This window comes from Papaver somniferum, chromosome 10 (genome assembly GCF_003573695.1).
Source record: "Papaver somniferum cultivar HN1 chromosome 10, ASM357369v1, whole genome shotgun sequence".
NCBI lineage: Eukaryota > Viridiplantae > Streptophyta > Magnoliopsida > Ranunculales > Papaveraceae > Papaver > Papaver somniferum.
Genome location: NC_039367.1, coordinates 157,861,980 through 157,873,317, shown reverse-complemented (window position 1 = coordinate 157,873,317; position 11,338 = coordinate 157,861,980). Strand labels below are relative to the sequence as shown.

General features: G+C 36.6%; 1 protein-coding gene across 4 annotated transcripts; it reads right to left on the bottom strand.

Moving 5' to 3' along the window:
- Positions 1-1,367: 1,367 nt before the first annotated feature.
- Positions 1,368-8,471, bottom strand: LOC113318115 (26S proteasome non-ATPase regulatory subunit 10-like). 4 transcript variants are annotated; one of them, XM_026566239.1, is made up of 12 exons: positions 8,285-8,471; positions 8,109-8,183; positions 7,823-8,021; positions 7,522-7,653; positions 6,853-6,992; positions 6,369-6,464; positions 4,945-5,070; positions 4,032-4,184; positions 3,121-3,222; positions 2,190-2,360; positions 1,862-1,941; positions 1,368-1,679 (listed from the first exon to the last, which is right to left on the bottom strand). In XM_026566239.1, the coding sequence occupies exons 4-12, from the start codon at positions 7,625-7,627 to the stop codon at positions 1,652-1,654; spliced, it is 1,002 nt and encodes a 333-aa protein (XP_026422024.1). In that variant the 5' UTR covers positions 7,628-7,653; positions 7,823-8,021; positions 8,109-8,183; positions 8,285-8,471; the 3' UTR covers positions 1,368-1,651. The 4 variants fall into 4 exon arrangements, with proteins under 4 accessions (XP_026422024.1, XP_026422022.1, XP_026422023.1 ...); XM_026566237.1 differs by having other exon boundaries at positions 7,845-8,021; XM_026566238.1 differs by having other exon boundaries at positions 7,845-8,021; positions 8,109-8,177.
- Between the last annotated feature and the right edge of the window lie 2,867 nt (positions 8,472-11,338).

Here is an 11,338-nt window from a genome sequence, read left to right as displayed (position 1 = left end):
TTCAATTCTGTTCCCCAACGATGGAAAGTTGATGCAGCGGATAATACCAGATAACAAAGAAAAACCCTTAATACCCGACATACAAGAACCAGTGTCATATGCGGAGATGCATGATGATGGCAACTTTATTCTATATGGTTCAGATTCTCAAATTGTTTGGGAGAGTTTTGATTACCCTACTGATACCATTCTCGGGGGTCAAAAGTTAAAAGCTGGAATTGATCGTCTCAGGTAATCACCAGTTTTCAGTTAGACAGACTGATGGTTTAGTTGTCATATCGTTTGCGGGGTATGGAGCTGGTGTGAATTCAATGGTAGTGTCAGATGAGATTGGGGGTGGTTCGGTAAGTGCTCCAGTGACATTGAACTTAGACACTACTGGTAACTTATATCTTGTTGGTTCTCATGATGTAGTACTTAAATATCTTTACCGAAACAAGAATCAAGAAGGAAAGCAACAACAAGAAAATGGAAGTATTGTGGAAGAGCTGGATGGATATGTATATAGAGCAAGATTGGATTCAGAAGGGGACTTTAAACTGTTCAAGGAAAGAATTGATGGAAATATTAGTACTAGTACTAATTATGATGAAGAAAAATCTTCTTCTACTCTTGTATTACTATGGAAGGCTGAGCAGGTTGATCATTTATTAGAAGGGTTCTTACGATTTTTTTGTGTTATCGGTGCCATTTTCGTAGTTTTGGCATGCGGAGTAACAGTGTCAAAACGTGACGATGATGACGAAAAGAGAAGCCGAGGTGGAGATTTAGAATTAGGAAAAATACTTGATTCATCTGACTAGGTGGAAAACAGATAAATATAGGTACAGATTTTATTTATTTTTTTCGTTTTTCCTTTTATGCATCGGTTCGCGAGTTATAACCCGAAAGGTGTCATCATCCTTCCACAAAAAATCCATCAAAACAAAAATAACACAAAAACCCCATCAAAATAAAATTAACACAAAAACCCCAAATTTTATTTTGGTTTCATCAAATTTTATGATTAAACCAACATTTAAATTTGGGGTATTTGTATCAATTTTTAAAAATTTAGGATTTTTGTATCCATTTTGTTTACGATGGAATTTTAATGGATCCCAACATTTGAGTGGGATTTTCGTACCACAAGTTTGGTCATCTTGGGTTTTTATGACTAGTTTTGTTTATGTATTAATTTAAAAAAAAAAATCCTAATATGATTTGTATTCAACTTTCAAAGAATTTGGACTTTCGTAAAATTCAAAATATGATAAGTTAGGTTTCCTTTTGAGTTTGTAATTTTCAATGTCCTCAATAAAACTCCCTTCAACGTGGGAACTTTATTATATAGTCTGGGCCCACCATTCAACGTGAGAGGAGCTATATTTGTCCGAGCCTTTTTAAGTCTTTAGATTCATGAAACTACTTGTTTCCAGATAATAGGTCTTGCATCTTGAAGTTAGATATATACAGATTTAAGCCCTCCGACTCATGTCCTTGGTTCATTAAGCAAAACAACTTAATGTTCCAAGCATCAAAACAGGTACAGCTATTGAAAAAATTCAGAAAGGTGCTAATCTAAAAAAAACACTGTACATATTTTGAAGTTAATTCCATTCAGAAAGTTGTCTAAAATCCCACAGATATACTCTTTCAGAAAAGATATTGTTCACTTGATGGAATTTGCAATAGCTTCCCTGTAGCCAAGCAAGAAGTTAGATTAAAAAACAACCGGATATAATATAACCACAAAAAGAGATTTCAGGAAATCCAACGAGAAGACGTAACTTGATACTTCAAAACATGAATTCCCCAAGAAAGTTAAAACAGATCAATGAATTACTAGTATTATTTTTAAAAGAGGGTGGTAGAACTGAACCTGTATGCATCTTTAAGCTCTTGACTATCAGGACTCAACTTCAAACCACGGAGGAAGGCTCCTCGTGCATCAGTGTACTTCTGCAATAAAGAATGCAAAGAAATAAACTTAAAAAGAGAGTTCATCTTTTTTAGATTTTCTGCTTGGTAAAAAATAAAAACTTTGTTCTAGAAAGTGCTCATTAAAGATGAACCAATCACAAGATTAAAGATAGCTGCGAAAAAACCTAGTAAACAGCAAGCAAGATAAACAGCGGAACCAAAAAATGATAACTAACATTTGCTTTCTTTTTCTTTTGAAGGAGAAGTAAAGAAAAAAAAACACTTACGTTTAGTAAGTTGTACGCTACACCTTCCCTGTAGTATGCCTTAGGCCAATCTGGCCTTAGCGATATGCATGCATTGGCATCTTCTAAAGCCTCCTCGCCTTCTTTCAAGCGGGCCCAGCACATACTCCGGTTAGAAAGTATAGTTGCGTCATATGGATCAATTTCATTTGCCTATATTCATGTCATAAAACAAAGTACATTAGTTATGTAATGAAAGAAAGTATGGGGAGAAAAAAGAGAAAGCAACAACCACTAAAAGCGACCCAGTAGGGATTAATATAGAAGTTATCATCGAATATAAGGAAGTTTCAGGTAAAAACTGGTGAGAAAAAAAAATAGTCAAGCTTTCAACTAAGTTTCGGAAATAAGCAGATCTTGAATGAACACCAAAACTGAAATCTGTTGTGTCAGGGGCAATAGAACAGTGAGAACAACCTCACACTGGACTAAAATACGACTTCGTATTTTCTAAGAGCTTCGGCGAATACCACCATAGATTTTAATCGACAAAATGGTGGAGATATTTTCCAACATTATTAGATTAAACAGCCATTAGAAAGAAATTGTACGTAAGCTTTACAAAAATGTTCCATCCATAGAGTCATAGACCAATGTATCAGCAACTAAATAGTTAAGACTACACTAGGCTGCTAGGTTATGCAGGAGTATCTACCCCTCTAGGATGAAGAAATTGGGACAAAGAAACAGAATTTTTCAAGGATTTAAGATAGAACACACTGAACATATATTACTAGTCCATTGAACTACAAAGAACTCAAATTGGCCCTGAACCTACAACAATGACAACAAAACTTACATATGTTAACACAAGTTCACTGAAGTTAACAAAAATTCAACTAAAAGCATCAATATTATGTAATTCAGGGTTCGCTTCCATCTAATACTATAGTCATTTAAAAAGAAAAGGTACCTGTGAGTAGCGAACCATTGCCTCAAAATAGTCCTGTTTCTTAAATGCATCTGCGCCGCTTAACTTTGCCTCGTCAAACTTCTCCCTGACTTTCAGTTTCCTCTTCAAAGTGAGGGACGTCACAGTTAATACAAATTTTATATATGTACCACAACATAGGTTAAAAACACAGCAACTATGACATGATAGAAATCACATTTTGTTGTACATTATACGAACTGGATATATATGTAAAAAAAAGTGAAAAAGATCACAAGCTAAGGTGCAGCTTGATAAAATTGGTGTAAAGTGTAAACTTGGTTTGCTACTTTAAAGAAATGATGTTATTTTCTCAAAATGAAGAAGATCGCATTTTTCGAAACGCCTCATCTATATCATCACAGAATGAAAAACTGAATTTTATAGTTGCCAGGGTTATACCAAACTAGATGCATCAAGCTAAGCGACATTACTGAAAGAACAAACTGCCATTTTCTAAAAGTTTATCAATCCGTGGAAAAGAAGAAAGTTACAAAGGTACAGCAAAGGTCTACCAGTGATGCAAGTTAGTTATTTATACATATTGCACTTGCTTACATACAACTCATTACTCATTGCTTATGTTGGGGAGCCAGCCTATTGTTTTGCACTCTATATGCATTCATACAAAATTGATTCGTTTAGATTTAATTGTAAGAAACATGGGGTGAAAATGATGCAACATGGACAGTAGATTATATCAAGTACCAAGTCAAGAAAAAAGAATTTGTTAACATTTAATATGCGAACTACCTACTAAAGTTTCTGTCTATTTTTCAGCAATAGCTTGAGGCACACACTAGAAGCTCGTCCTAATATTTAAGCAACAGTAATAGAAGAATGGCCTCCCATATTTGGTTTCAAACTACAGAAGTAAGTTATATGTTGAATACCTGTTCCTTAGCTTGATCAGACTGTACATGTCTAATTACTCCACCAATGTTCCAATCGACACATTCCGGTAAACGAGAAGTAACGGGGAAAAGAATCTCAACATCATTATAACAACGATTAAGTGCGGCAATTTCTAGTGGTGTGAGTCCATACTGCAATAAAAAACTAAAGTTAGACTTTCATAAGCCAAATTATATTTCGGGCAACAACCTTCTTTGTTGAGTGTGACCTTACTTGCGCAGGATCTGTTTTATAAGCTCATAGCTGTGTATCCTTAAATTCTCATGTCTTAGACTAAGACTCTTAGTGGTGAGGACAAAGCAGTCCAACAAATCCGATAACTATTGTTCTTCTTCTAATCTTTTATGTACTTTCTCCTAATTTAGGATCTATTGTCAGTTTATGTACAATGCCAAAAAAAGATGTCAAACACAATGTCCAGCAAACCCGACCGTTTAAAAATGCAAGATGTAGGCCTAACTAAAAGTTGTACTTATTTGGAGCCATTTTATACATCCAGAAAGCTGTGCTCTAGAGAAGCATTAATAAAAGGTTGCTTACTTGCTGCTTATGAGATAAGGTCGCATCGATGTTCAAAAGGGTACCTTAATCAATATTATCATACAGCGGTGTATTAGTATACTAATGTTAAATTTGGTAGACCAAATGATGGATGATCAGTCTGGACACTTTCTAACTCTGCATTAGAAAATGACTTGATCCTTTTCATGGATCACCTAGATGGTGAGGAAATTTTCCTCGAGTATCTGTACATGTTACATCGGGAATAAATGCAACAAAGCATGTCATCCGGATGAATTGAGGTTGCGTGTAGAGAGCAAAAATGGGTCGACTACATCGATATAGTGAAGATAGAGATAAATGAAATATGTGAAGGTCAGATAACATTACACGATTTGTAACATCTGGATTAGCACCAGCTTGAATTAAGCGCTTGATGATTTCTGTTAACCCATCACTTGCAGCAGCTATCAGACGTGTTACTCCGTACGATCCACCATCCGGGTTGGCACCAGCCTAAAAAATTAAAGGAGGTAGAATGTTTATATATTAACATATTACGCAAGCATCAAAAAACACTTAAGTACTCAGTAGGATCATACCGAGTGGTGAGTACTTAATTTATCAATACTACACCAATTTGCTAAACAGTAAAGCAACTTATTCATTCAAAACGTATTGAACCACTACTAGAACCTGCTAAGAGAAATTTTTGACAAATCTGGGGAGCAACTTCTACAGAAAACAGAATCACCATCTCTGAAATCTCAAATCTGTTTTTTACTCTGCTTCTTTGGTTTAAGGAACTCTGGGATCTCCTATACTGCGTATATACATCTACACCTACAATCTATTTGCTCTTGGTTGTATGTTCGGCAGGGACGGGCCTAGCAAGGGGCTAACCCGGGCTATAGCCCGTCCCTTAATTTGGTAAGAAAAAAATCCAGTGCATATAGTTTGTTTATTTTTCCCTGTTAGCCCAGTAATTTGACAGTAACAGGGAGACTGCACTCCAAAACAGACTCTAATCTAAGAGTTGATGCAACGATAATAAACAGAAATTCAAGATACGGAATCAATAATAAAAAGGTTTACGAACCAAAGAAAACTTACTTTGACTGTAAACATTAGTCGAGCTAATCCAAGCTGTTTCCCAACACAGAAACGACGACTATTTAAACTATTAGATAGTATATGTGTAGTTTATCCTAACAATCTAAACTCCTAAATATCCTCTTGGTAATTCCTTTCGATTATCAGCAGAGTTCCTTCCAACTAATTAGACCCAACAAACTAACAATCTAACAGAATTAAGGTAATCCTAACAGACTCAATTAAGAATATGGACCAGTATCAAGACTCGCGTAATAAGACCTAAATACGTCCCGGATCAGGTATTGATTGGATTTGATATATCGATCTAAAGCTTGTGAAGATTAAAGAAGATTGTCACAACGTTGACCTTGAAGGTCATTATGTTAAGGGATTTAATTTGCTCATGCATTCTACCAGTCATATAGACAGCTTGAAAAAAAAAAACGGCGGCCTTCGTCCGCCTAACGGTGAACCTGATATTATAGCCCTACCCAGGAGAAAAACTTGGGTCCGTCCCTGATGTTCGGTATCAAATCGATTACACATTCACATCTTAATTCTGCATCAAAGAAAACTCCAGCTAAAATGTGAAATTGACTAAATTTATTAGATATGTGATGAAAGAGAAGTAATAAGTGCTGACATTAAAAACGCAATTGCAGCTAGTGCTATGAAAACTCCCAGGGACAAGCTTGTAGCAGGGTGATTGGATTTGCTACCTCAAGTAAAAGCTCGACGCATCGCAATGATTGGGGTAGACCAGATACAATGGACCCCGTCAGTGGTGTAAACGAACGGCCAGAAGATAAATCAGGCTGCATTGACAAAAAAAAAAAAAAAAAGCTAGATTATTTAGCTATGCACAGTGGGAAAAGAAATAACAAAAAGAAGAGGTTACTTTAGCTATCCACTTCATGGTTGACTAACCAAATTAAGAACCAATGAGTATTCAGCCTTAAATTTAATCTCAAGTTACTTTCGGTCAAGTGAAAGGATAATTAGAACCCTCACTAGAGTATGACGTTGAATGAAACTCCTGTATCCTCTGTTCACTAAATTAGAATAGTTGTTCTAGAGATAAAACGAACAAAACATATCCTAATACATAGTGTCAAACTCTGGGTAAATAAGAGACAAGGGTTTGATATGTAGATAATTCACAACTGCGCACGTTTTCATGAAGAACGGGTAGCACTAACTCACATTTGCATTATTATCCAACAAAATCTGTATCGCCTCGAGTTTCCCGTGAGCAGCAGCATTAGCTAGGGGTGTGCCATTTTCACAAGCAGCATTTACATCAACACCTTTTGAGAGTAATTTGGTAAGTATATCCTTGTATCCTGCATGTGACCTCGCATTAGATTCCATGCACAGAAAAGAAAAAAGATGCAGAACAGTTAAAACAATCATCCTATAATTCTTCTTCTTCCTCTAAGCCTTTAGTCTCAAACAAGTTGGGGTAGGCTAGAAAGCCAAGGAAATACGAGGACTTCCCAAGCAGTCACCCGTCTTGGTACTGCTCCCGCCCTTTCTTAAGGAAATGGCTGGTTTAAGTTTTTAACCAAACAAAGGTACAAGAGGACTTCTCAAGCGATCACCCAACTTGGTACTGCTCTCGCCTTCTATTGGTCTATCGCTGGCTCGCCACGCCTATCGTGACCCTATTTTTTCACAGGGAATGGCTGGTACCTTAGAGTTATTTAGAGCATTCAAGCAAGAACAAACTCGTTACACAATAGAGTTCTCTTTTGTGGTTATGAAAGAAACATCTAAAGAAACCATGCAACACAAGAGAAAATTCAAAAACAATGCACCAAAATTTGAAATCCAAAGAATAATTGTATGTTACTTTTAAGAAATGTAGTATACCTTTTTCAGCAGCGCAATGCCAAGGACTATAACCTTTGGGGTCTGATGTCTTAGGATCAGCACCCTTTCCAAGCAGATATTCAACAATGTTCATATGCCCAGCCATTGTTGCATGCAACAACGGAGATCTCCCTGTCAACAACAACATTAGCATTAAGACACAACACAATAATTCCCCATTCTTAAACTAAGCCCTAAAAAAACTACCTCCTTTTCAGGAAAAGTGATACTTTCAATTTTTGCCTGAAAATTTCAATTCATACCTTTAGAACAATTTTTGCCTGAAAATTTCAATTCATACCTTTCAATTCATACCTTCATACCTTTAGAACATTTAAATTTCATATTGACATCAAGTTTCAATTCCTCAATCAAGTATTTGAGAACATTTAACTTCCCTTCTACAGCAGCAAAATGAATAACTCCTATTCCATTATCATCTTTCACACTCATCACAGTCTTTCCTAACCCACTTCCATCATCATATTTTGCAATCAAATCTGATTTTTAACAAAAAAAAAATGTAAAAAAATCTGACAGTAAAAATTAAAAGATGTTCTTGATTTTTTTCTTTCAATTAATCTTACTTTTGAGTTGGTTTAGTTTGCCACTAATAGCCGCAGTGAGAACAGCGGTACGTTTTGTTGAATCAATAACTGCAACTGAAAAAAGAAACGATAAAGAAAAATGGGTGAAGAGAAAGACTGAAAAATCAGGAAATTTGAATTAGTTTTAGGGTTTTATTGAAGAGGAGAATACATACCTACCACGGAGATCGATTTTCAGAGAGTTTTGATTCGTCTTCAGGAAATTTGACTGGACATTGATCGGAAAATCTAAATTTTATCGAAAAACCAAACTGAATACTGAGGGTTTTCGGGCTTCACGGAGGGGGTGATATAGAAGGCGCCGATTAAGGTTTTTCTTTCTTTCCACTGACGGACCCCTTATGGGAGGCTAAAGCCTGTTAGTCGTTGAATCCACGAGCCTATTTTACAAGAACGTTTTTTTGGGATCATGGTTTTTTCGGTGGGATCATGATTTTATTTTGGGTAAAGACATTAGAAGTAAATCTAGGTCACCCCTTATGTAGATATTTATATTAATACCTAAATTACCCTCCTGATTAATTTTGGGTGATGATTAGTTAGTGTTAATAATAGTTAGTGTAATGATTAGTGAGATGATTAAGTTAAAGATAATTAGTAAGATTAAAAAATCAGATGGTTTTTTTTTTAAGAAGTAGAATTATTGAGAGAGTAAAGTTAGAGAAGACGAAGAAGGAAAACATGAAAAACGATGGATTTTACCAACCATAACCGGGGGAAGGGTATTTGAGTACCCAGGTATGCTTCAAACTTAGATAATGTTGGTTGAATTGCTCCAAACTTTCAAAAAAAAATGAAATTTTTTATGTAGATTTGGGACAGTTCGGTTACCATATGTCAAGAACCTGTAACCGAACACACCTGAAAGTGTAGTTCGGTTACGTTTTCCAAACACGCAGGTTACCGAACTCGCTCGTTAATGGAGGTTTTGGTCGTACAGTGTAATGTTCGGTTACCTAGGATAAAATGGTAGGTAACCGAACTTTGAACTTAACAATTTATTTTGGTACATCTTGTGTGTTCGGTTAGTTCGCAAACTTCAATCCAACCAAGTTCCCAACCGAACTGCAGTTTAAAAGTAACCTAGTGTTAGAAGTTCGGTTGGTTCGCAAACTTCAACATATTTTGCGAATCAACCGAACTGGACTTATATATGCATATATGCAATTAGGCAAACGTACGGTTACTACGAAATTTATTTCTTGGCGAATTAGGTAGAGTTCGGTTACGAAGTTTCAAAGGTAGAGTTCGGTTACAAAGAAAACTTAACATTTTTGCGAACGAACCGAACTTGTGGACTTCTCATTATTTTCGTAAACTAAAGTTCGGTGATATCCTTATTTTGCGAAGGAACTGAACTTATGGACTTCTGTTGTTTTAATACAAGGAGTTCGGTTAAAGGTATTTTTTGCGAATCAACCGAACTCTGAGTTCGGTTAAGAAAAAATTAATTCGTGATAACCGAACTTTTCTCTGAAAAAAAACCCTCCATTAAACCTCTCCGCAACTTCCATTTTCAACTCATTTTAATGATTACTTCTCATTTATTCAACCAAAAACGAATGACAAGTAATGGGTTTGTGAGAATATCTTTGTTAATGTTTTAAATTAAGCTATATATATATAGTGGTGGTGGTGGTAATCGGAGGTGGTGGTGGTAATCGGTGGTTGGTGGTGGTGATAATCGGAGGAGGAGGTGGTGGTAACGGCGGTGGTGGGAGGTGGTGGTGGTGGTAATCGGTGGTTGGTGGTGGTGATAATCGGAGGTGGTGGTGGTGGTAACCGGCGATGGTGGGAGATGGTGGTAATCGGTGGTTGGTGGTGGTGATAATTGGAGGTGGTGGTGGTGGTAATCGGTGGTTGGTGGTGGTGATAATCGGAGGTGGTGGTGGTGGTGGTAATCGGCGGTGGTGGGCGGTGGTGGTGGTGGTCATAATCGGCGATGCTGGGAGGTGGTGGTGGTTATATATATATAGGTGGTCATTGGGTTGGTTTTAAATTAAATTAGGTTAAGGGTAGGTTAGTCATTTCAATGCTTTAGGACACCCCTTATAACTATAGGGAAGGTGGCCTAATAAAACCATGGTCCCCTCAAAAAAACCATGGTCCCTAAAAAGTCGTTCTTTTACAACTTTCACCTTCTTTGCTTGGGCCTGTCTCGCAATCTGAATCAAACTTGGCATCTGGTGGTTAGGGTGTGCAACGGGCGGACGGATGCGGATTAGGGTCACCCGCGTCCAAACCGTCAAAGTTGCGGATTTGGAAAATCCAACCGTGTCCGACCCAATCACCTGCGGATTTGACATCCGCGGATCAACGGGTGATACGGACCGGATGCGGATTAACCGCGGAATTAGTTAGAAAAGAAATAATACTCCCTCCGTTCCGATTTAGTTGCTGTTTTAGGAGTTTTCACGTATATTAAGAAATAACAAAAAGAGGAAAATCTTTCCTAAAATACCCATATTAATTCCTAATTAAACAATTAAATGACCTAGGTTTGTGTTTCTTGAAAATATGAAATCTCTCGATCCCGTAAGACCAGCTTGGTTGTTCCTAATTTATTTATTGCTCCTGGAAAATCTGTAACGGAGAGATCAACAGCGTATGCACCAAGACAATGTTGCGAGGCTAATTTTTCGCTTTTTTAATCTTGAATAAACCTTAGCCAACGTGCATAATCTTGGATAAACCTTAATCTTGGGATGTACAACTGAGTATGTATCCAAATCTTTGGTTTTGATTTAACCAAAAATTCCCTCCAATTCTAGAATCAATCAAATGAAAGTGGATAAGCCAAATACTCTCTCCTGATTAGAGAAAAATATTCCCTCAAAAGATTTTGATTGGACCAAATATTCCTACAAGGATTTTGATTGGACCAAATATTCCCTCCAAATCCAATTCCTAAAATTACACAGGTGAAGAATGAAGCGTCACTTGAAAACCTATTCAAAATTTAAATTTTCTTAACAAAAATTATTTCGCTCCTGTTCTTTTCAATTTGTTTATAAACCCCAATTATTCTTTCATCTCTTTCAATTCCTTATGTTCATTTTTTCCTCTTCCCTTTAGAATGGATACTTCCATGGAAAATACTCAAGCTTACATTTCTTTATCAAATTCTGATGTTGAAGAAACGAGTGATGAAGAAGTAGCATCCAATACTAGTGATGAAGAGGCAGTACCAAGATATGACGACATGGTTC

What these genes read in the sequence shown, in the direction of transcription:
- LOC113318115 (XM_026566237.1), bottom strand. Translation starts at nt 7,974, where the DNA reads ATGAGTGTGAAAGATGATAATGGAATAGGAGTTATTCATTTTGCTGCT. An exon ending in CTGATCAAGCTAAGGAACAG is followed by an intron (nt 3,223 to 4,031) that starts GTATTCAACATA and finishes CTCACTTTGAAG; the next exon opens with AGGAAACTGAAAGTCAGGGA. An exon ending in CAATGGTTCGCTACTCACAG is followed by an intron (nt 2,361 to 3,120) that starts GTACCTTTTCTT and finishes ACATGAATATAG; the next exon opens with GCAAATGAAATTGATCCATA.